Source organism: Plectropomus leopardus, chromosome 10, assembly GCF_026936395.1.
Source record: "Plectropomus leopardus strain MGB_pleo_1.0 chromosome 10, ASM2693639v1, whole genome shotgun sequence".
Lineage (NCBI taxonomy): Eukaryota > Metazoa > Chordata > Actinopteri > Perciformes > Serranidae > Plectropomus > Plectropomus leopardus.
In genome coordinates, this window is record NC_142185.1 from 8,114,238 (window position 1) to 8,140,919 (window position 26,682).

General features: G+C 40.8%; 1 protein-coding gene across 1 annotated transcript; it reads right to left on the minus strand.

Moving 5' to 3' along the window:
- Positions 1-219: 219 nt before the first annotated feature.
- cavin2a (caveolae associated protein 2a) lies at positions 220-21,136 on the minus strand. The gene is made up of 2 exons (XM_042494457.2): positions 20,407-21,136; positions 220-4,143 (listed from the first exon to the last, which is right to left on the minus strand). Exons 1-2 carry the CDS (start codon positions 20,944-20,946, stop codon positions 3,268-3,270), a joined length of 1,416 nt encoding a protein of 471 aa, XP_042350391.2. The 5' UTR covers positions 20,947-21,136; the 3' UTR covers positions 220-3,267.
- Positions 21,137-26,682: the final 5,546 nt, after the last annotated feature.

Genomic DNA, 26,682 nt, shown 5'->3' on the forward strand with positions numbered 1-26,682 from the left:
TCATTTTCAGTCTATCATGAATCCACAAACTGTGTTACGTAAATAAAGACTGACCAACTGGACCACTCCCTCCACTGAGATTAATCCTCCAGTACCCTATCACCTACAGTTAGGTTTCCTAGATTGCAACATTATAAACTACAAACTCACTGTGGCCTAAATAACAGCAATCTTAACTTCATGTTAACTACAGACTGCAAATAAAGACCACAAATAACATTTGAATGTTATAAAATCTTTATTGATGTATACAATACTAAATTCTGAATGGAAATGCCTCCATGTTTACAGGATGCTCAACACTCGGGTGGCAGGGAATCTTCTGCTGTGAAGGAACCTCTTTGGTTTAAGTGGTTAACTAACCGAACAGGCTATTAAGTAAGAACAATATGAACAAAAACAATGTTAAACATATGATATCTATGACAAATGCTGTAGATATCTGCTGGTTGAACTTTCTAACAAAACAAAACAAAAAAATCTCACATATGGTCCAGAATAAACAATCTGATTTCAAGACAAATAAAAACAAACACTTACGCAATACACAAATTTAGATATAACATTTCATCATTAGCAAAGAGAGATATCACCAATGCAACACATTTGCATGAATGAGCAGAAAATACCTCAAAGCAAGTCACATTTTAACCTCTACAGGAAAGAATGTACACATAAGCCTAGTGTTCGATCCCTTTTCAGTTAGATGATTTATACATAGAAGAATTCAAAAGAAAAACAAATCTCAGAATGACTAAACACATTTAACAAACACAGGTAACACGTTCTTTAAAATCATTTATATTTGTATATTTGTGTTTCTGCTCACAGATCCCAATGAGAAAACTGGCAGGTTAATTCTTGTAAAGCATTAAGCACCTCAAAGGCTTTAGGTCAAGATGAAAATGCGCCAGCTAGTTGACGTGCACTACTTTTCTCTTGTGTGTAGCAGACCTCAATAAAGTATGACTTTTTTGCATAGTTACAAAATCAAAAATATTTAGGGAGATATTTTGATTTTAATAAGTAAAGAATCAATTTTTTTTAAAAAGTATAATGGATGTAGTGGGGTATAGGTAATAGAATCCTGCACTGCCAGATATTGCGATTGTATTTCAGCTCCCAAGGTCTAACGCATTTTAGACTCACAATTTCACATACATGCACCTAATCCCAAGGCAACTTCATCATCCTTTCCAACAACTTAAGTCCTTTACCACACATCCCGACACCCACACTTGTCCTCTTTCTGCTACAAACTCATGCCCAGGGGCCACAACACCTGTGGCTCCAGAGAACGCCTTCCTCTCGTTGCACTGTCTCAACAAGGAGGCCAAGGGCATGAAAAATGGGCTGAGCAGGAGTCATCCGTCAAAGCTAGGAATGCTGTCCTCTGCCTTTATCCATTTCTGTGACCTCTCTAGTATCTGGATCCTTGGCACCTGGAAATACTTTCTCAATTATTTTTAGGGAGTCATGGCATTAGAGATTTGTAACCAAGGCTGGTGCTGTACTAACGATGGGCAACAAGAGAAAGGTTAATTTATGAAACTTTCAGGCATGACTTCAAAACATGAAGCTGTGTTTGCACCTCCTTCGAACTTAAGCGTCCTCATGTTTTATAGGGTTGGTATCAAGCCTTGACTATTTATGCCCCATAAAGTGATAGCTGTAAGGAATTCCTCAAAAGAAGAAAACATCAGGCATGTTTTACTATCACTCTTATCAACAAAAACACATCCCTGCAGGACTGCAATTACTAATACCAGCCTGTGCAAGGTAAAGGCACTATGGGAGCATGTGTGTGTATCTAGGAGGAGGAGATTGAGTAATGGTGCCCTGGCAAATGTACAGGATAGTGTTTAGGTCTTAAACATATGAAGCTGAGTAAACATTTCACCTTGCAAGTTACAGATGCCTGGAAGAAAAACTTACAAGCACCTGAATATCATATAGCAACTCAAAATCAATTCATAGATACAACTTTACTGTATAAATTACACACACTCAAGGCAGTTATCATAAAATTATAATTTTGTGGGGAATAAGATACCTAAATACCTATAGAGTTGTGTGGCTGACATAGAAAAAATAATTCCTGTACATAAACATACAAAGTTGCCCTGCTGAAAAGACATAAGGCTATAAGAGGCACATTTAGTATGTCAGTATTAAAACCTCTAGGGTTCTTTCACCACTAATGCACTTATCTAGGCATCTAGACTAGCTTCTATCCCGCAACGATGTCCTTCATTTGCATCAGTGTAATTTAGCACAAACATATTAACTGTTATTTGCAAATACAGTAACTTTATCTTTTATCTTTGTTGATTGGTGTGATTTGCAAGAACATTTAGATGATTTCAAATGCTATGAATTTAATTTTCAGCCCCTGGAGATTCACTGTTACTTGCTGAATTGGAAATCACAAATTAGTTTTAATGTACCACTAGTATGCATGTGGTGTTGTAGGTACTTAATCAATGATAAAGTCTAAAATCAAGAATTGGATCTCGCTGAGTGCAGGTGAAAGACAGCAGACAAGACAGTGCCACTTGCACTACTGAAGTATAGTCACCTGTTAGTCAAGATCTGAGCTTTTTCAGCACAGGTCCAAAGAATTTAGTCAACAACCTCTAGTTCACTACAAAACACCCCAGGACCTTTTCACTGAAAACCCTGAAACTTCCCATTCCAATTCTTGCACAACCTGGCAACACACTGCCTAAAAGGCTGTGGGCACTACCACTGTTGCCAGAGATTTACTATTTTTCACAAAGAAACACAAAGAACAAAGAGGCTATTTGTCAGTGAGGAAGAGCGCTCCAGAGGCAGACAAACCCAGCAGGAGGGAGATAGTTGGCCCAGAGCCCTGGAGATGTGCTGCTATTGAAGAGGTGGGCTCTGGTAGTTGGGAGTGAGTTATGGTGTGTTGATGCTTTCTTTGGACAACCCTGCTACAGGGTTAAGGAAGCACTCACACAGGATTCCAATATGCTGTGAGGTCTTGGTGTTAACCTAGTTGCGTGTACAGTCTGAGTCAAAGCTTTGAGACTATTCTGATGATAATAAAATATAGTGTTGAGGGAATGGTCCAAGGATGGACTACCTTAAGAAGCTGAGAGTATGTTTCTAGTGTATACATATGGGTCTTAATGAATAGAGCAAAAGACTATTGAGAAGGGAGGGATAGTTTGTGCCTGCTGGGTATTCATTCAAGAAAAGAAACAACAGGAAACCTGAATTGATGCTTAAAATTAAACCATATTAGGACACTTGCTCAATAGTAACTGTTGCTGAGGAAATCTGGGCTTCTGCTACTTTCTCAACAGCGATTTTATGTTTCTCATCTTCTTCCTCTTCCTCTTCTTCCTCCTCACCAACATCTATAACCTCTGGAACTGCCAGGCCAGCAGAACGATTGCCATTGATCTCACACGCAATGCTTGGTGCCTCTCCATTGAATGCCAGCTCTGCCTTCATGCTCTCTGGGGTGGAGGGACTCAGCATCTCCTGTATCTGCTCCACAACACCTTCCTGGGTATGCACCTCCGCCAAAGGAATTTCCCCATCTAAGCTTCCCAGAGCAGGAATCTCAACATGGGCTTCCGCCCCAGGTAAGCTCATGTCACGTGGGGGGTCCTCACCATCTCTGACTTTCTTGACGTTGAAGGTCATGGGAGATACCTTGAAAGAAGAGGATTTGGCAGTCGGGCTCTTGGGATGGTTAGGGGTGAGGCTCTTCTTGAGTTTCTCACGCTTCTCTGGTGGCACAATCTTGTCGGTGAACTGGTTCACCTTTTTCTCGATGCTCTGGCGCGAGAAGGCCTTCTTGAGACTGTCAACCTTCTTCAGGCTATTGCGCTTGAACTTGTCAGCCCTTCTCTCAAATGCGTGGGATGTGCCCGGACTGATTGGACCCTCGCACTCAAACATCTCGCCTTCCTCTGGGTGTGCTGGAAGACCATCATCTTCATCGGAGGACAGGCTAATGGTATGAAGACCCTCCTCGTGGGCACGGCTGCCATCAACAGAGCCGGTAACAGACGGAGCAGGAAGGATGGATTCTGCATCATACTGGCTTGGTTGTGGTGTCTTCAGGGAGTCCTTGACTAGCACACTGGCAGGAATCTCATTGTCTTCCTATGGGAAATAGAGCGACAGAAACAGGAGGGTTAAGAAGGTGGTTATTTGGATCAGTTATGAATTAGCATAATTTTTTGAACCAGGCTTTAAACTGACAAGGAATTGCATTGATATCTTTGTCTGAATTGGTTCTGGTCAAGGTTTGACTATAAGCAAATTTTTAAGTTCCAACAGGCTGTTCTCATCTCTCACTGTTAGTATGTATACCTACTGAAAGTTCTTATATAACCCATGTTATCATGAGCTAGTGAATTGTAGTCAACCCATTTAATCGGGAAGGCTGTGATCATATAGCGAAATCAACCGACAGAAATAAGGTCTGAAGTATAATAAAGAGTGAAAGTTTGCGTAAGGAGGCAGCTTGGGGTGGTGGATGGGTAAAACAAACACTGGACTTTCCCCAAGGAGACCAATGTGGCGACTGTGAGATACCAACTTCATTTTTTATTTTAAGGTACCTCATCACCATGTGACTTTTCCTAAACTTAACCTGCATAACCTTACTTGCCTAAAACTAACCAACATAACTTTACGATGCCAACTATGTTTCTTTTACTAAACCTAGCCTGTGTAACTTTACATTAAGTAAGTAATGTGATGACATTATTCATGTCACTTATTTGTTAGATATCATAAAGCCATTGTATGTGTGTTTTCATGAGATATCATACCGACCATTGTATGAAGATGGATCAGCACTTGTATAGCACTTATCTAATTGTTCAACTTCAACCATTCAAAACGCTTTCACACTACGAGTCACATTCACCCACAGACACATCCATACAGTGGTGGCTACTGTACAAGGTGCTAGCTGGAACTAAGTTTTTAACTATTCATTCATTTACACACCGATGGAACAGCCGTCAGGAGCAATTTGGGGTTCAGTATCTTGCCTCTGGTCATGTTTGGCCATTGTAAATGGCCATCTGCATTTAACACACTACACTGGGTTGGTCTACCTGCTGAGGACTGAGAAAACCAGTCTCTGCATGCCTCCCCAGTCTTCTCAACAAGACATCTGAGGATTTCCACCTGTTACTCTGCAGGAGTCGCACACTTTCCTCCTTTTTTTTCTCTTTTATGTCTCCCTTTGCCTGTAACCCACCATCCATGAATACATTTATGACCATAAAATGGAGAGCAGTAGGTTCAATATCCAGAGTTTCAATTTGTTTCTCCTCAGTCTCTTCTTCCTCCCTCTTACTCGCTGCCCATTCATCTGTGCACAATCACACAAGCACACACATGCGGGCACACGCATACACAATGTTCCACTCCACTGGGGATTTATGAGCTAGAGTTCCCACCCCCCACTGCCCCCATCCTTTCACACCCAGGAGTGAGTGGCGAGTGGAGATGCAGCTTCAGTGGTTGATATACTCCACTACACATTCGAAATGCTCATAGAGAAACCCTCCCAGTGACATCAGCTTTAAGTACCACCAGTGGATACTTGGGTTTGAGTTGACCTAGCACAGTGTGCAGCACATTTTTATTTTTTTAAAGTTCAAGTGCAAAACATGCCTATGTATGGGCAGTTAACATGAATACTTTCATTGGCCAAAAACATATAAAATCCAGTAAAGGCTTGATGAACTGATTCAATACCTTCACACACCCCACAGAGTACTGAACATGCTTAAGTTAATTCTAATTACTCATTCTCATTTATGCTCGATGTTAGATACGATTACAGAACCATCAATACTCTGCGTTATTTAGTCTCTATTTGTTTGCGATTTCTTGAAGCTTACAGATACAAACAAAACAGAGCAGCACCACTAGACCACTCGCTGGGGGAGTTCAGCGTAGTTCAAGCAGGATACAACCATAGGAGACTACGAAGAGATTTTAAAAATGGTGTAAAGGAACATATCAGAACAGTATAGTTAAAAAAATTCTCTGTCCTTTGTTGCTTGTTGTCTGAAAATTTTGGACTATGCCCTCTAGTGCCACATATTGACTTTACCTATACCAACATAAATGTCACATGAAAGCATGAGGGCAGTGCCTTTTTCAGCATTTGAAATGGATAAAACTATTTTCGTATAAAAAGGGAATATACAAGAGCCTTACCAATGCAGTATCACCATTAAATGAGGACTGTTTTAGCTGGTTTTAGTTGTTATTTAATTCTGATTATAAGCGTTGTGGCTGCAATTGGAATTGAAACTATGCAGACACAAGTCAATAGTGGAGCAACTCATATTTGAGATGTAGCACCACTGTAGGCCCCTGTCACCCTCAGTTCACATTGGAATGACACACTTTAAAATAATAGTTGTTTGTGTACACCATGCTTTTCAGAATGAGTCTACATTTAAGCATGACTGCATTTCAAAGAATGCGTGGCAGCTCTGAAGACATTACAGCAGTGCTGAAAGTTACAGCATGCCATGGGTTGTTGAAGGAGTAAGTAATGCATCTCTCCTGAGGTGTCATTTAGACATACTTCAGGACTGGGCCAACCAGATGGTCTTGAGGAGTCCTGCTTCTTGTCAATTCCTCACTCATCACCAGTGGCAACAACGGTATTGTACCTACAATCTGTCTTTGGCCCATTTGAGCCGATTCTGCTGCTATTTTCATGAAGTCGATAAAATGTGCAATAATAATAATAATGCACAAGCTGTGACTATTATATGATTGGATATCATGCTGTAAAAAGGCGTATGACTTTGTGATTGAGATATGTAAACTCAAAATCATGACATAAAGTGAAGTGGTTAGGCAGTGATTTAAATGTTTAGTCTGTATCAGTCGATATTGTTCTTACAGACTCAAATACTGAATATTTGCATTGTCACAAGAATATTAAGATGTATCTTTTGCTCCTAAAATCACTTCCAAACTTTTTGCATCAATTTTTGCAGTTTCTTGATTACATAAACTCTGTACATGGAAGACCTAAGGCTATTTAAAACGAATACTCACAATTTAGTCCAACACAAGTTTCATCCACAGCAGTGACGCCTAAACATTCTCACAGTACTGTATATGGAAAGCTCTCAGAGATGGACAGCCATGCAGAAATCCTACTGTTTTTACGACTTTTACAGACACCTGATACCACTTGCCTTGATCTCAGACATGCAGGCATGATTCACAGTTCAGGTGTGTGCCAAGCATGTGTGGTATCTCCCAGATAAAGCTAATAAATCTGTCAGCGTGCTCTTAAAGGCACAACATCAAGTGCCAGGTTTACAGGGGTAGAGAAAAACACAGTGACTGATTTAGTTACTGGTTTTTATGATTTTTCCCCCCATAGGTAACACTTGTAAAACATCAAGGAACTGATTTTCTGTATATGTTGACAGTTTGTGAGTTTTTATTTATCACCAACAACCACTAGGGGTATGTTTTCATCCCACAGAAAGCTGGGAGTTGTAAAACAAAGCAGGTTTGTAACTTGAAATCCAAAAAAGACAAAAGTAGCACCTTGGGTAAAAGCTCTGGTTACCGCCACCTCTGGTTTGGTAAAACTGTAATTCCTCCCTTTCACTTTTGCTTTCTCCTGTCAAATCAGAATGAGCAGTATGTGAATGCCAAATTTTGTTGTTGGTCTGACAGTGCGCCACACCCACAGAGACTGTGTGGATCTCGACGCGTCCATGCGGAATGAAATCAGAAAGACAGGGAGTATGTGGGTGACAGCTGTCGTGCTGCACACGTTAGATAATGCAAAGAAATCTTACTTAAAGCAAGATTATCCTTCACAGTTTATGCATATTTACCTTTGTGTGTGTGTAACATTTCAATGCAGACAGAGTGAAATTGTTTTAACCAGCATGAATTGTGAAATAGCTTAAGGATAAAAACACCCACCTAACCTGACCAGTCACGATTAGAGCCAATATGGCCTCTCCTGACCCTCACTGGAACGTTCCCCAATAATAAACACTAATCTTCCCTGATTGTTTGCCGGTGTTAAAGTTTCTAAAGATTCACTTGTGACTCCTCCGCTCCAGTCTGGGCATGCCATAGACTTTCTGATTTGGCTCGAACATGTTTGATATAATCACTGTGGGTGCTGGAGTGTGTGGGAGGCAGAAACTCAAACTCAAACTCCCGCCAATGAAAACTGAGTTCTACTATTACACACTGTACTGGACATACTGCAGTCAAACAGAGCACTTTTGTTGATTAATTCACAAGTTACTCATGGTTATAAATACAATCAATGCCTCACTTGTCAATTTTAATTGATGAGAGCTTGTACTAATCACACAGCAAGAGTCTCCTGTGTTAATCATGGCCTTTTGACTTCATCCGGCTCTTTTTCTTCATAGTTTCTTTGGTTTGATGGGTAAAAATGCTGTTCCTGTTGCTTGGCTGTCCAAAATATAAAATACAGTGAAATGAGTTTGTCCTCAGTTTAACCCCTACAGTCTTGGCAAGCAAGCTAGAACAAACAAAATCTTCCTAAATATCATTTGACCCGATCTGTCCTATGTGTGTGTGGACCTCACATTCTGGGACTTTTCTCTTGGGAACCTTGTTAATTAATGCATCCTCTTAGAGAGCACTCATTAGCCACTGAGACTGTGTTATGTGTATGTATGTGAGTGTGTGCACCAGTGTGTATTTGTGCAGTCATGTAAGACATCAGCCATTGTTTTAAAAAAGCTGTTTAAAAGAGCAAGATGAAAGTAAATGAAAATAAATTTGGAGCAAACCAAGAACAAAGTTAATTTAGTGTGACAGCGAGTTTACTGTACGTTAAAGGGCACACGCTTCAAACGCTTATGTAATGGAGTTTAAGATCTCATTTAACAGTTGCACGGCACAACTGCCATCTAATTGCAAGTCCTGCAAGGTGTTGGTAAGCCAGAGCTTATGTAAGTCAGTTCTCTGGAGTCTCCTGCTCTTTTCAAACAGCGAGAGATCAGGGCGGGGCAGGGCTGAGTCGCCGCTCATTTAAAGATTTCAGATGGGCTCAAGTTACTTTTTGAGTGTGTGTCTGTGTTTAGACCACATGTGTAATGATACCTTATACTGTTTCTTTTGCATCTGCTCTCTTGTCTTTGTTTATGTGTGTATGAGAGTGTGTTAACGTGTGTCTAATAACACTCGATTCAGCCTTAGCTGTACCTAGTGTTTGGTGCTGACTGACACAACTTTAGCAGACCTTCACACTTCACAACCCAGCTAGCAAATTTTGGTTCTAAAAACGTTCTGAGAATGGTACACTTCAACTAATGCAATGTTTTAGTGACGTTTACAGTGGCAATTTTCTTGTAGTTCCCAGAATGTTCGTTTAAACACATATTCCAAAAAAACTAAAATGAATTAATGAATCAGTGATTAGCAATTGGTGGGTGAATGCTGCTCTAATTTTTGCGATGTCTCACACCACTGACACTTGTCAGCTGTTTTTCAGCCTATGCAGCATGTTGCATTGGTGGTGAAGCTGTTGGAGCTGGTTGGTGGGAGAAATCACTTTGATTGGCAGTTTAAACTAGTTTACAAGTGGAGAAACTAAAGTGAGGAAAGTGAACAAACAACTAACGCGAAGAAGGCATGAGATCAAACTTATTATATTTAAGCCATTAAGCACTTAAAAAAAACGATTTCTAATTGTTTGTGCCATTGTTTGCTAGTGCACGGTAAATATCATTTGTTTTTTCAACTTTGGATCGTGTTATTAAAGGGCTAACTGGCTAACTACCATGTTGTATCAGCCGACAGTCTTGCGGTTTGGTACGGAAAATTATTTCCACAACATATTTGCAAATTGGCTGTAGTCTTTGCCGTGTGTTCAAGTGGAACTTTTAGGCTGTGACACAGGCTACATGAGGCGCCACTAGTTCTTTAATGTCACTTTGGTGTGTCAAGGCGTTTACACTAGTTAACTGAGTTAACATCTTTCAAAGATCCCATTTTAATATTGTTTGAAGGTATTGATTTCAAATACTGTATGCAATGTAATACTGTGTTTGTAGCTATGTAAATATTTAATATTAGAAGAGCAAACATCTCCTTGCAGAATTTTGCCACAGGCCTCACGTTACTGAAGTTTGCTAAAGTTAGCTGCATACAGTAAACAAAATCAATACATTCAAACAATATTAAAATGGGATCTTTGACAGAAGTTAACTTGGTGTAAGACTTCTGACATGATGGCCTGAATTAAACAGGCAATCAAAGGTCATGGTCAGTATATAAAGTGCTCCCTCGTGAGGATGCTTTTCCACTCACGGATAATGTTCTATGCACTTAAATCACAGATACATGCCTGGTTTTTATGTGCAAGTATTTTGAGACTAATTAAATTCCATGAATTCCTCCTTGATTATGTTACACTATCTATTGCATTCCATATAAATAAAAGATTCAAAACACACACATGCACACAGATAAAAAAAAAACATGATAAAATCTCCCCTGTGGTTAGTAGGGTAGATTATTGCACATTATCAGTTATGTGTGCTAATGTGTATATGCGAATGTGTGTTATAGCACATTAAACAGGTGTGTGTTCCTGTCCCTTCAGACGATGAATGGAGGTTTTCTTAAGCCTAAAAGGCCAGGTTGGTACAGGTGTGTTGGCACAGTGACTCATGTGCCTCCGGGGGACTGCACCAATGAGAGGGTACACCATCACGAACACACACTCAGAAATGCATGCGTGTGCACATTTACTATGACCAAGCCCCTGCAATTATTTTGTTTGAGAGTGAAAAAGACAGAAGGAAGAAAAGAAAATGTAGACAAACTGAATGCTACTACAGATGCTTCTTATTGATTGATCAGATTTTTTTGTACTGCACATTAAATACAAGGTTTTTTATTCTCTAAATTTCCCTCGACCCTCCTTTAACCTGGATCGACATCAGTTTTGAACAACTTAGCAAGACATGTCCAGCAAATTGCGGGAAATTAGTAAAAGGTGACATGAAAATTAGTTAAAAAGGGTGAAATAATAATAAGAATAATAACAATAACAATAATAATAATAATAATAATAGAGGATAAATAATTTTGGAGAGTAATTTTATTTATTTCTTCTTTTTTTTGCTTATTTTCTGGCAGTTTTCATGTTACTTTTTTTTTTTTTTTTAATAATTTCTTGGTCAGTTTTGGGCCATGTCTTTTCAGTTGCTCATTGCCTTCTCCTCATGTTTTCATAGTAATCAAACCATTTTGCTCAGGTTTTAAAGGGTTCACACTCTCAATATGTCTATCCACTTCAACCTACATTCATTTAAGATGTCCAGACAAAACACACAAAGCTTCGTCCAGTCAATGAACAATTGCAGTAGTGTCTACCTGAAACTCACCTGATTATGCAAATTTGCATTCATCTGCATGTGTTTTGGTTACATCCCTATTACAGTACAGAGAGTTGTTTCAGACTTCACCCCAACCCAACTTGTTGCGTAACATCATACCCCCTCCACTCCCACCCCCAACCAAATGTGCATGAGGAGACATCTGTGGACAAAGGAAGGAAGGAGGAAAGGAAGTAAAGGAAATGGAATTCTGCGATTCGTCATGGGACTGGGCAACATGATAAACTTTCAATGTAGTGTACACAGTGGATTGAAGTCTAAACGCTACACTGAACTACAAATATCCTATAGGACTAACAACTGTTAAAATCTTATCTTAGGGTTCCCACGGTCATAAAAAAAACTGGAAAATACATGGAATTTCAAAAAAGAATTTGTCAGGCCTGTCAAAGTTTAGAAGTTAGTAGTTTGTTCAGTTCCAAGGCTTAAAAAGAATATGCCCACATTATGTTTCAGCTTCGTTTTTTTTCGCATCCAAAAATAAGTATATAATCAAATGCATTAAAAATACATTCATACTATAATCATTTCTATTTTCCTTCATGCTTGAAAGCAAGTGTCAGACTGATGTAAGAGTTTGTGTTACTATGTCCATAGTTTGAAGTGTTAGAAGTGAGTATTGACATAACCAACTATTAGAGATTGGAAAAGATTGTGGATTCATTTTCGTAGAATAGTTGAACGTAGAACATTTGAAGTAAAGCATACTATACGTTCGTGTTATACATTGTCGACAGTCTCGGAAATTTTATCATGGGTCATTAAAATGTCATGTGAAAGTTTTGTAATTGTGTCTACAACAATGTGTGGGATAGCCAAACACAATACCTCCATATCAAGTACTCAAAATGTAACAAACATGTTCCAATTATCATAAATCAGCGACTTCACACCACTCAGAATTATGCCTCTTGGCCTGATACCCATAATGCTTTGCATAACAAGTCATGGCATTCTTTCCCATCCGAGCCCCTCCCATATCTGCCTCACCAAAAGAAAACACGGCATGTTTACTGGCCTCGCGAGCTTGTGTAATCACGCCACACAATAACCGATTCAGGCGCGATGTCATGCTGACGTGCCGGCAGAACGAACATCATGGCAATCCGCAGAGGCGCCGATTATTCCTCCTGATGACATAAATGATGATGCAGGACGTCTGTTCAGCCAGTCTGTAATTTACAGGACAGCAGTCCTTGTACTTTGGATGATGACATGTTTCATTTTCTGCCATACTTGCTCCCCAGTTCTCATAATGAATTTCATACATAGCATGGGGTTCATTATAAACGCCCCATGGTTGAGTGGACCAACAGGCTCCTTGTCACTTACTGAAGTTCCTTTACATCAAGCAGATCACATGGCTAAACTGGCAATTCCCCCAGCTCGTCTTGCACCATCCCCTCTGCATGAATGATGAATGAGGTAAAAGGTCATTCCTGTGCTTTTAAAGTTCTTGTTGGTCCTGTCTTCACTCTGCTTCGGCTATGCTAATCTTCTCTAGCTCTTTTGTTGGAATCTCCCAATATCCCCCATTGTTTCAGCACAATCCCAAACTGTGAGTATCACTGCCATTGTTCGATAAGAGCTATGTGGAGATACCGTGAGCATTTTTTGATAAGGCTACCACCAATTGTCACAATGTTTACCTCCGTTTGGAAGTCAAAGGGCACAAGTGTCCTCAGAAGAAGCCCGGAAGTCATCACGTTATCTAAAGACTTGCTGTATTTTCATGTTTTATTTAAGAGCAGAGAAGTAAGAACACTGAGAACCAGTGTGGCTATTGTTTTCTCTTTTCCTGCCATGGATGTTGTAGCCTTGGCCAGTGGATTGGATGGATACCAAGGTTTTGAAAAGTCAAGAAGGAGCAGACACGTAGACAGAGAGTCAAAAGACAAAAAAGAAGGGAGGTGACAGGAGGACTCAAAACAGGATAATTGTTTTGTTTTTTCTGTTGTGTGCTGAAATAACACTATGAGCTTTTTTAGCAGAAGACAAGTGCAAAACTCTCCCAAAAGCACCATTTAAAAACTTTCGTCCTTCGATAAGTCAAGTGAGAGGAAGAAAGAGTGAAAACGGGCGTGTGTGTAAGGACGCAAACGAGCTTTGTGACATTGCCTCATAAATGCCTGCAGCATAAAAGCTGCCACCTTTATTTATCTTTGTATTCACAGCTTTGTTTTATCGCCCCTATTACTTTGTTGTTGTTTTTTAATTGCATCAACTTTTATTTCATGGCAATAAATGAAACTGACATAAAAAACAAAATAATTAAAAAACAGCTTGAGTCATCTAGCTTATGCGCCACATCATACATAATGGTCCTGCCGTGGCGGCTCGCTCAGACTTTGTAACATTCAGCACTTTCCTGTGTCAATGAAGCTGTTGCAACTAGTCTTCCACAGCAGGAATCTGCAGATGCAAACTTGCCTTTACCACATAGGCTGAAACTGTTGAGCAGACTTGTCAAACCTGAATGTGACATCAGGCTGAAGAGCAAGCACTTAAGGTAATACCTCCCCATCCACATGCAATCTCTCCACTATACAGTTTGCAAACTTGAGTATAATCTGTTATCCAAACTCACTCTCGTTGTATTAACATTAGTCAGCAAAAACAGACCCCATCTCTCACTTCGTCCATCGTTTTTCTCCTCTATATTTATCTCTCTTTCACACTTCCCCGCTCCTTATTTTGCTTTCTGAAAACTCCAGAGGATTATCTGAGGAATGAACCCCAAAGGGAAAACTAAGAATGATGACAAAGCTGTAAACAAACCTCGTTGCTCATTTAGAGAGCATGCCTAGAAGACTGTGCAGTCGTTTATTATTAGACTATTATCACTGAGACCCGCTTTGCTCCAATCTAACAGCCCTCTTCCAAAGAAATATTGTGCTTCCGATGCTTCACAGCTTGTACAATATGAAGGACAAGTGATTTGTGGAAAGTATGTAATTGCAATATTTCTGACCAATATTAACATTCTCTATAAACTGCAGCCTTGTATATGTGGCCCTCATAGTATCAAATATGATCTGTGCCAAATATAATAAGCCTTTTTACAGAGGACATTTTGACTTGTCAAGGGCAGAAAAGCACAATTGTGATGAATCCGACTGATTTAATGATTCTTCATCTCAGTTAAGTGTCAAGATAAGCAAGTACAGTGAACCACCATGCACAATACTAAAGCTTGAAAACTGGTTCAGCTGTACCTATTTAATTATACCAGTTACACCTGTGCTTTTTCTACTGCGACATGTCAAAATGTCTGCCATGAAAAACTGGAGTTGAGTTAGCATTAAACTCTCTACTGGTTCACTCATCTCTAAGTCAATGTGTTTTTGGTTAGATGCCTTAAATATGGTCTGTGGTTAACACAAACTCAAGAGACATTCACATTTTGTTCAACAACATAAAATATGTCATTAAATACCCCTCTTGTGAATTTTGAAGCTTTTATGTCTTCAAAAGGGCAGTTGCTAACAAGTGGCTAATTGATTTGTTTGTAGCCAACGTTAGCTCTTTGCCTCTGGTGATTACATTTAGGCTTCAAAAATCCTGACAGCGGTGTTCATTTGTGAATGTCATCTTGTTGAACAAAATGCCTAAGTATCAAATATTTCCAGCAATACTCCAAAATCCAATGGAAAAATCTCATAGGCTCTCACAGGGCAACATTAATGTATGTGTAGCCCTATGGAAAAATGTAAAAAAAAAAACTGGATTATACCCACTTGACTGGAATCAGCCAATTGGATATATAATCAGCATTATTAAAAGTAATGTCTCATTTCTGGACAGTAACAATAGCTGTAAAGTTACAATAAGTACCCTGTTCATTTTAAATTCTCCATAGGTTAAATCTTGGTAATATGTAGGCCCAAAGTGTGTGAATGCACTGAAACAGCTAGCACTGCTTTAGGCTACAAGCTGGTGCAATATATCACCTGGTCGAGGGACACCCACAACAAATCTAAGCTGTAGCCTACAGCCAGTGGCCTGCTCCAACCTGTGGAGATGGATGGGGTTTTATAAAAGAGGATTCTGCACTGAACACACGCAATATATGCACCGTGATTACACTCAAATATCTGACTGCCCCTGAACATACATTATTTTGGATGAATAAGTGTTCTATATTTAGCTTTAACACTACTAAGCTCTCTTTCTCTCTTGCTGTTGCTTCTTTAGGGTATGGCTTACTTTGTTTCTCTTGCAGTAAAACTTCAGTTGTGCCACATTTGATTTGTACGCATGAGATGGGACACAAATGGATCAGACACAGCTGACTTATTAGGCCATTATTTAACTCTATTTACCTTCAGAGTAATTATCTTTGTGTCATTAAGCTAAAGTTAAGAGCTCAGGGTGAGGCTGGGGACCAAATTACCTGTTTGTCCTCCATCTTAGAGTTTGGAAAAACCGCTTTAACTTCCTGCCGCTAAGATGTCTAAGATTAAGACACAAGCTTTGGCCGAGAGTCGATGTACAAAAGCACTATGACGATTGGTAGCAAAGCAAACAAAAAGGCAATGACTGAAGTGAAGCCGATCACTCAAAACCTCTAAACCTTTGTAAGGCTTGCATGTACTGACTGATGAGTAAGGGTGTGGTGATAGAGGTATAGGTTTCACAATCGAAAGAGTTTACAGCTTATTCATTACAATTTACTGGGACTGGAAACAGCTTCATTTTCAAGTGCTATTATTGTTGCCGCTGCTTTCACATAGACATCACTTCTCTCAGACATCACTGATCACTTTCCGTTTTCCTCGGCCTAGCAACTACCACATTTTCCACAATTACTGCAGTTGTTCTACCGTCCAGAATTTCATCTACTGGGGATTACTTTGGCAACAGGGGATAGCTACCAATAGCTACGGGGGAAAAACAAAGGTGCTATGATCTTTATGCCTTCAAAACAGGGTATGATTATGGTGTGATTATAGACAGCAAGCTGCCATTGCTGAAGCAAAAGAGGCATGTCGCCTTTTATATTCAACAGTATCTGCCTCTAGTGTGTCACAAAACAAAAGCATCAGCAGTGCTTTATAATCAATAACAATGGCATAACATGTCAGTAATAATCATCTACCCTCTCCATTACTATTACACTACCAGATGCTTTTTAAATCTCCCACAATGGATGACTGGGATTAATAAAGGCTTATCTTAAAGTTAGCACTTCTCTGCTATGCTAACTAGTCTTAATTGTGTTTTTACACTTGCTTGTCAGTTTGACATTCTGGATATATCATTGAATGCATACTGTAGACCCTTATGTCTGCTTCACTCTGAAATCGCACTTAAATTTTTCAAAATTTAGATATTTTTTTAGGGAGTGCAGTTAGTGACTGTCTGGGCTAACAAGAAAGGGGTGTGGCTTACTGAAAGATCAACTGCATGGTGACAACAAGCTTATAGGGAGCCAATGACGACACAGATGGTGTCATTATTCTTAAGCCATTGCATTATGCAATCAACATTTATTTCACAACAAGTTACAGCAAAAGAAAGAAAAACATGTCTGTGTGCCCTTTAAGTGAGAATCATTCCTCATTCCATCACAACTCCAACAACACTTCTATCAACAAAAAGCATGTCGCAGTCATTGTGTTTAGTTTGGCTGGGGAGCTTGTTTCTCTTCCCTTGCAATGTGATACGAACGTTCTTTGATAGTGTGAGCGCTCTGACTGTTGTCACTCCCTGCCAGTCTGCGATTAGGGATCCAAATAACACAGACAATCACCAAACATCCTCTTCCCACCCCACCACGAGAGCCGCACAACAACTTCTTTCTTGCTGCTAAATATCAAGTGAAACTCTGAGCCGGGCCCCTGTGTGCAAGGCGGGAGAACAAATGCAATTCTCACAGCGTTCAAATTCAATTTGCCATTGTGGCTGCCTTGTTTGTTGTGATGAAATTCCACTGTGAAATAAACACAGATGGGGAGATTAAGATCCACTCAGACATAAACGACTCCTGTCGCAGGAAATGAAAATTCCAAATATACCGTAGTTCACGTAGCATGCCACAGTGATGCAATTAAGATAAGTTATAAGATCTCCAGGGTGACTGTTGATATTTAAACACTCAGGTAATGAGCCTCTGAAATTAATGTGTGCCACATAATGGAAGAAAATATCTGCAATCCAATGCAAGACGTTTCACCTTCACAAACAGTAATTACCAAAACCATTTCTACACTGTACACAGTGGAATCTCAGATGACTGGGAATTGTGTGAGCAAGAGAAAAGGCCCAGAGCGGGGAGGGCCATGTGGGGACAGGAAAAGCACTGGTGCACAAAAACAAACAAACAAGGGCCAAGCATCGGTAATTAAGTCCCCATTAGTTCTTGTTATGCACAGGAACGCAGCGGAGCGGCAGACAGCGCTGCCATTTCTGACTGACCGCGGCCAAAGCCTGGAGCGGGTATAGACCCCTGCTCCCTGCAACAGTCGGTGTTTACCCAGAAACCCTCTGTGTTTCCACCTCAACTGGCACGTACAGGGTGATGAGTGTTCTGGATCAATTTTGTCAAGCGGGGAGGGGAGGAGAAGGGCCTCCTGGCCAATAGCTGCAGGGCTGGTATCGGGAGTTTGGCTCTGGGGCCTGTAGCAAATGTGCGTTATCAAATAGTAGCGTGAGGCGTGCAGCATGTGCTTTCACGTAGTTTCAGGGAATCAGGACAGGTGGCTGGACCAAATACAAAAAAAAGTGCTCACATGGAAGTTGGAGTTAAAGACAAAGAAACAGCAGGAGAGAACAATGTGAGATGTGAAAGACAGTGGGACATTTAAACATACACCAAAAGATATCAGACATGAAATTTAGAGCACAACACCAGATGGAGAAAATCCAGAAAACAGACACAATACTAGAAGCAAAAAGAAAGATTAGGTGAGGGAGAAAGTGATGGACACAGAAAAGAGTCAACACAAGCTCGGGGAGGAACAAGGGCTGAACGGTTCTTTTATTTCCCACTCCCCCTTAGGCACGCCAAGTCTCATTTACCAGCTCTGTAACTGCATACACCTGACCCAACACATCAACATAACATCCAATGGGCAAGTTACACGCACACACATGCTGCACACACATACCTGGGCCTTACTACACCCATCTGCAAATGCTCCGCTCTTTGTCTGACTCAGATTTAGAGGGAAAAACTCAGCTCAGCAGAAGTCAGATCAGCACCTATGAGCAACATTGTTAAACTAAACTCCTCCATGCTCAATTAATATTAAATAATAGATCATATAAACAACAGAAGAAAGAAAAACTATATTTGTAGGCAGAAAAACATGAAAAATCCAAAGCACATGCGATATTTGACATTGCATTGAAAGCAAACAACACCGTCCACTCTAATCTCCAAAGCAACAGCACACTCCCTTCTTGCACATAAAAACTGACAGGGGATTCAATCAAATCGATCCACGGGACCTCGCCCAGAGACAGACAGAGAGCCACCTTGTACAGAGTAAGGTCTTGGCACCTGTTGCATTTGAACAACAGAGCCTCAGTACCTGGGAAACCAGATAACAACGGCAGTTAAGAGCTTTCTGTGGCTCTGGCTGTGTCAACAACAGCCCCCCTTTCGCTGCCTGGGCACACACTTGTAACCACATGCCGCTCAGACGCACCCACACTGACATCTGGGCATGAAAAACCATGCATTTATTCAAGCACGAAGTATACTCTGAGTGGAAAAGCATCCGTCAAATACAATATGGAACTGCTCTCATCTTTTACAGCATATATCAAGACTCCAGATTGAAGTTAAGGCCTCTCTTTTACGTGCTGTGCAAACAGAAGTTTCAACCATTTTAGAGATAAGTGAGACGTGGGTTATGTAAGGATACTTTCCCGGGGAAATTGGGAAGTTTATCACTTTTTAGCACCAGTATAGAGTTTTACCCTCACAGGTGTGATATGGCAGTTGAAGTGGTAAATCCATCCAAAAGCCATCTGTCTGTCTGAATTATGACTGTGGGGTGTAAACAGATCTAGTCAAAGTCAGTGTCTGAGCCCTCCTCTATTATCCTCTGCAGCTCCATTCCCAGACACACCCTTCTTCTCACACACACACGCACACACACACATATGAATGAACCGACTATATGCGAGGAAAGAGCCTTATATGCATGTATATAAAAAAAGTTATGATCTTAACTCATGTTCAGATTCATCACTTTTTCACTTCTATATTAGTAGAGGTGTTTCGATTAAGAAAATAAACAACTCACTACATCATTTGTCAACTGAGCTCTACAGGCTGCCACAGTCCTGTTTAACAAGTTTTAAGTGCTGAAAATATAATGAAGTGCTGTTCACCTACAGTACATCATCTGTCAGTGCCAACCAGGCAAACACACCCACTACTGCAGTCAAATGTGAGTGCAAATGTCACTTACACACACACACACACACACTCACACACACACACACACAGTGAAAAATGAGGCCTCATGTGGCATTAATGATGCAAGTACATCCAATGAAAAAATATATAACATGCCTAAACTTCAAAAGGCTAGGCTGGCAAATAAGTATTCCATTTCTAAGAGACACATTGAAAAAAAATTGAAACAGCAGAAACCTAACTTTCGGATTTGAGTATGCATTAAGCTCCAAGAACATTGGATCTATCCCATATTGCAATTTGATAGCAACAATCATTATATGCTATCATGTTGTGCCTTAAATGAAAACTTTTCCCGCATCAACAGTTTGTAACACAGGGCTCTATTAGCTACACTACACCTAAAGTCCAGTCCGCACCCTGAAGACATTATTATGACATCATCTGGGTTACTTTTTCAGACGTTGGAGCTCCCTCCACTGCCAAACAAGACAATATTCAACTGTTTTCAGAGACGACGAGTGACCTGAGTGAACACAAAGATACTAAAGAATCTTTAAACCATTGTATCTTGCTATCACCATGCCCCCTCACCTGGAAGATGAGCACTTTAAAGTGGTTCCTCTTAAGCAGGTGGCTGTGGTTCGCCTCCAGCTTCTTCACCTGCACGGCCTGTCTATCTAAGCGCGTGCTCACATCCTTCAGGTGCCCGCTAACTTTGCGCGAGCGCTCCAGCAGCTTGCTGACGCTGTTGGAAGTGCCGATGTGGGTTTTGGACAGGCGCGTGACGTCCCCCTGCACGGTCCGCACGGCGCCCTCGAGGTCGGCCTGCCGCTTCTCCATCCGCTGCTGGTTCTCCTGCACCGCCTCCATCATGTTCACCAGCTTGTCCAGCAGCGCCACCACCGTGATGGCGCTCACCTGGCTGGTGGGGCTGCCCGGCGCCGCCGCGGTCGGGCTGGTCGGGAGTTTGAAGCCCATCCGGGAGAGGGTGCCTGTCGGGGTCGGGGAAGACGGGGCGGAAGACGGGGTGATGACGAGCTCCGAGTTTTCGGGCTGCTGCTGCTGAGGGATGGTGTGGGTGCTGCCGGTGATGCTCCCGCTGAGCTCGGCATGGGACGCGTCGTCTTCCATGGTTCACAGGTGGTCAAGTGTCCCGCTTTAATGGGGCTAATTCACCGAAACACAAACACTTTAACAGTGCTTTTACTTTCTTGAAGCTGCTGTCACTTGCTCCAGCTGAGAACTGAAGGCAGGGTGTTTTACTTCTTGGACTTAATTCAGCATCCACGCCCCTTTCTGTCTTTCCCCTGTCCACACACACACTCACAAACACGCTGTGAACTTTCAAAACACCTCCCCTGCGAGCCAAAGGGAGGGGCGTGGGTGCCATGGAAACCGTGCAGGCCTAGCCCTATTGACAGAGCAGAGGTAGAGTTGGTGTGTGTCCTTCCTTGTATGCTAGCCTGCTTTGTGTTTTCATGTGACTGCCAGCAACCATTCCACTGTGTGCATGCCTGGCTGCATTTGCAAAATCTGCGTGAGGGTTACTTTTGTTTACTGCACCCGCTGCTGTGTTTTTGTACTGTATAAAATTGTGCTGGACTGCATTGTAATCAAAGGGGCATACACAATAAAGAGATAAAAATCCAAATCAGAAGGCCAGTGTTTCTTGTGTTTCAGGAACTTTGCTGAATGTTTCTACTCATTTGCTGTAGACAAATAATGGACTATATTTATGTCAAAGTCTGGTGTGTTCTTGTTTCATTGTGCCAATGCGTATGTTATACCTCTTTTCCACCGAATTAACATTAGCATGCAGGTTTTTTAAACATGGGGAAACCCACTAAAATAGTTAATAGATTCCTTTCCCACTGCCAGTAGACCAGAGCTGTGTACACTGCTCTGCAGCTGACGAGTAAGCCTTTCTGTGTGTGTGCTGTTTTTTTGGTGTGACACATTTGACATCACAGAGAGCCTGTAAAACAGGTTATTAAACAGTTGAAAACAACATTGAGGCCAGTGAAAAATGATAATGTAGTTACTTCTTTTTAAACTCTGCTTCCTATTCAGTCTCTCTTTCAAACTCAGTGCAGACTCATTTTGAAAAATGTTTGAGTGCTGGCTTGAGCACAGAGACAGACAGTATTTTGTGGCACCTCTGTTGTTGCATCTTGCTGGTGAGGAGGCTAAAATTAGCGTGATCACCTGGGTGTTTATTTTCATCAATGCCGTTCAGAGTTGGTAAATATGTGTGACTATTGCAGAGTCATTTGACCTTAACGTGAATGCTTATTATAACACTCATTACATTAAAAAGCCAGTTATTAGCAGGGATTTTTTTTATGGGAAAGGAGCTCTTTACCCTCGATCCATGTGATCCACCTGATGTGCATGCAGGTTTTTAACAGCTTTAGCTTGCTAAAAGTTGGAAATAGACTTCTTTCCCATTGTCAGTAGACCAGAGCCATGTGCAAGGCTCTGCAGCATGCAACTAAACCTTTCTGTGTGTGTGTGTGTGTGTTGTTTTTTTGGTGTATCACATTTTACGTCACAGACAGGCCGGAGAGCCGGTTAGTAAACAGTAGAAAGCAGCACGGAGGTCAGTGAAAACTTCACAGTGGTTACTTATTTTTATATATCTCTTATTTAGTGTCTCTTTCAAACTCAGTTCAGACTAATTTAGATTTAGATTTGAGCACTGCGTGGGTGGAGATGGATGGTATTTGTCATTGTTGGCTAAAATTAAAGCTTTCACCCCGGTGTTGTATATCTATTGAAGCTGGAGTTGGTAAATACCCCTGACTACTGGAGCTATTTGGCCTGGGTATAAATGCTGATTATAACCCCTACATTACATTAAAAAAGCAAGATGTTAGAGGGCAGGAGCATTTGTTTTGGGGTTTTTTGTGCAGTGGGAAATGAGCCGTAATGTATAACTGGGTGTGGGTGCCCTAAGAGCGTCCTTTTCCTCTCCCCCCTCTTGTTTTCGAGCTCCGTGTCATGGCATGGGGCACACTGACATGGAAATGTGGAAATCCCTGTTTCAACAATGAGCTCATCTGTGCCCTGGTATGATGCCCTGGCCTCTCTCAATCTGCCTCTTTGTCACCATCACTGTAAATATTTCATTCACAGTAACACAATCACTCTCTATCTAAAATGATTTACAATCAAAGAATTATGTGGTACGTGTCAGTGTTTTGCAACAGGAGTGCCTGGATGTCTGTGCATTTTTATCAAGGGAGAGAAGCATGTGTTTTTATCTGTGTGATTGATTGTGTAAATCTACAGCATTAGAAGTAGGACAAGAAATTTTATTTGATCACTGCGGACTGTGAGACGTATTCAAGCCCACACCTGAATTTTATTGGATTGTGCCTGATATGGTAAAGGCTTGGTCAGCCACCATCTCATCTAAGATCAATAAAAGGTATTCACACCCTTAAACTGCGATTAGACTTTCTGCAACTACTGGTGTGCACACACAGAAAAGACACACCTTGTTATGTTGGCAGAGACCACAGTTCCACATTAACAAAAGTATTTACCTGTTGTTATTACTGCATTCGCTGGCGTGATTGTTCAAATCTAAAGAGGTGCTGGTGGGTAGATTTTAAGACAGAGACAGGCATGCTTTTTTCCCAAAGCAGTGCTTAAATATGAAGAAAAGAATATGAGGTGAAAAAATACTCTTGCTCCAAATGATGTCACCAGAGCAAGACGGCAATATCCAGGATATCCTGGCCTCATTTTTGTACAGTGATAGTAAGTGGGGACATGTTGTCCATCTTTATATATGGTCTATGGTATTTACCAAAATGTCAAACTATTCCTTTAAATAAAGAGTGGTACCTTTATTGACAAGAAGGCCATTTGTCATTTTTTTACTGTGTCAGTTCAGTCTTTTCACCAGCTATATGCAGTCAGAAGCACTCCTGACAGATTCTCCCATGTCAACATCTGAGAATAACACCTCTTCTTGAGGTTACACGCTCGATAAGCTTCAAAGCTGTCAGAGTAGAGTGGAAGTGCTAGACACACACTCGCCTGCACAAATTTCCTTCCTCCTCCAACTCAAAACCCCAGTGTTTCTAACCCCTGTCTCTGTCGCCGCTTTTCCTTAGAGGCGAACATTTTTGTCAACATTAAAGTGTGACCTCCCATTCCCAGCGCCTGAACTCTGACTTTTCCCACTTTCACCCCTCGGAGAGAGTGGAGGGAATGACGCTCCCATCCTGTCTCTCTCCCAGCTGTCCCTCTCCCTTATATTCCTTTCCTTTCCACTGCTCCCCGCTTTTCTCCATCACTCCCTTTCCCCTTTTTCCTCTTCTCTCTTATCGCCTACTTTTCTGAATTCCTCCAGTGTATGTTTTACACGTTAGTTACATATAACAAATATTACTATAATAAATTGATGTCATGCACACAAGCTGTCAATGAATGAGTTCAAAAGAGCTGGTGAATGGACACCCATAAGTCGGTTAATGGATGTATTTGCCCCCTGGAGGCCTAGAAATGCGAGTGCATGATCTAATTCTTACAGTTCAGTGAGTGTTTGTTAGACAAGATAACCAATAATTTCATTTATTTATTTATTGAAAAGATCTTCGATCATAATTCACGTCTTTATATTCTGCTGCTATTCACCTGGTATTAAACATGCATCTGTGGTGATCCATCTGAAGTGACCACTTGTAATCAGATCTCATTTCCCTGCTCTATAGTATATGCAGATACAATATTTCTGTTAGTGAAGACCAAATGCATTGTTGTTCTTAAAATCTGACTGCCTGAATACCCTCGTATGATTTTGATTCGATTTTGGATGAATGGGATATGTAAACAACTGCTGTGTGGAAGTGGTTTAGGCTACGCAAATGACCTATATGGACCATCTCAAGATACATTCAACACAGCAGGTTCAATAAATGCTTCTGTCAGCTGAGTATGTGATCCTTTAATGTAACTCTACTGGTGTACAATCTGCTGAAATAATATGACCATAAACAAATATTTGATTGAAAAATACAACCCTCAAACAAGTGGTGAAGCTGCTGCACTAGAAACAGCAATCAGCATATTCCATCATTTCAACAAACATGCTGCTGCAAGTCGCACCTTTGGATGAATGAGCTTTATGGGCTGGGAAACCTTCCTGGAGTTGCTTCAAAACCTTCAGCAGGGCGTGTGGCATTGCTGTAACCGTTGGCTGTTGGCAAACTACCAGAGTGCATGACTGGTTTGTCTGAATATGAATTTTGTGCAGTGCAGATTATTCAAAATCCCTTTTCACAAAAGTAAGAAATGTTCCCTTTTTTTCAGCACTCTAAAAAAAAAAAAAAATTGCCTGCTCGCAACAGCTTTCTCAATCTTGTTCCGCTGTTTTTGTGACACTTTTGCATGTGCTACAGTCAGCGTCATAGCATCCATAGCCCCATGTCCTCCTCTGGGCTGCTCCAGGCCACATGTTTGTCTAAGTTCCTGCTTGATGTGGAAACAAGAATGTAACAGAAACACCTTGGGGCGAACTTCACGGGGACTCTAATGATGGTTTCTCACACAGATGGAGACACTTAGGCCATTATGTTGAGGAGGAAATACTCCTATGGAAGTGTACTGTCTGGATTTTTGCTTCAGTAGTTGCCTTAATACTGTTTGTGTGTTTACAGGTTGTGAAATGTACAGACGCATGTATGTCCTGGGGTTAAATACAAAGGTAAAGAACAATACTAGGAAAAACAATTAACTTTATTTGTATAGAACATTTCTAAACAAATGTAACAAAGTGCTTCACAGAGAAAAAATGAGGACAAGAGTATGTAACAAATAAAATCTCCTAATGTTTAGATAAAAGCTGTTATAAAATAAAATACAAAAACCCCATTTTAAAACACTTTAAAGGCAACAGTTCATAGCAGGTTGGAGAATGTAAAGATAGAAATTCCTTTTTGTCAAATAAAATTTAATTAAAAAATGAAAAACTGCTGGCCCACAAATGGAGGCTATAATGTGGGGTCCCACTGACCACAGGGTCATGCAAAGTTATTATTCACTTACTGTGGAACTAGTGAATGGCTTGGTAAGGCACTGTGGGAGTCCAGGTGCCGTGGAAAGGGAAAAAGAGGAAGTGTTGAAAGCTGAAAAATGTTTAACTTTATGCAAATAAAGGTTAAAACTGCCTCTTGGCATTTGGCAGCAGGAGGATTAGTCTGACCTGTTGTCGATACAGTAAATGTCTCTGGAAAACTCAATCACTACTGCTGTGTTTCAGTTATTTCAATGTACCTCTCCTCCAAGGTAACAGATCTAAGCAAGAATACTAGTTGCCAAAAAAATCACAGAAATTGTTTAATATAGTTTTAAGTTTCTTATTTATTGACACAAAAGGGCTTTTCACACTGCACATTATAGCTCTGGGCTAGTTTAGCTGCTTTTCATATACACATTATTAACTTAAGCTGGGGGCTACCCGATTTACACTGCACTACTACTGGCCTTGGGTTTAATGTCCGTTGGAACATGTTATTAATGTTTACATGCTAGAATCAGGCCCCCAGGAACACCGTTCAGTCTCACTTCCAATATTTCCCAGTGGCTGGCATATTTCAGCAAAAAAATCCCCTGCAAGGCTAATGTTTTCTCAAACACAAGCCTGTCCATATCTGCAAATGTTGTTATGTCCTGAGCAATGACCAAGAAGTAGGTGATCTTGCACGATTTGTCTGCTTGCAATGGGTCCTCTCCACCAAATTTACACCGGAGTCTGTTTACAGGTCTTGGGGAGTGGCTTACTGCTACATCAGATGTGAATAATGTTGTATATATATATTTTTTCTTTGCTCCAGAGGGAGCTATGTAAATCTAATT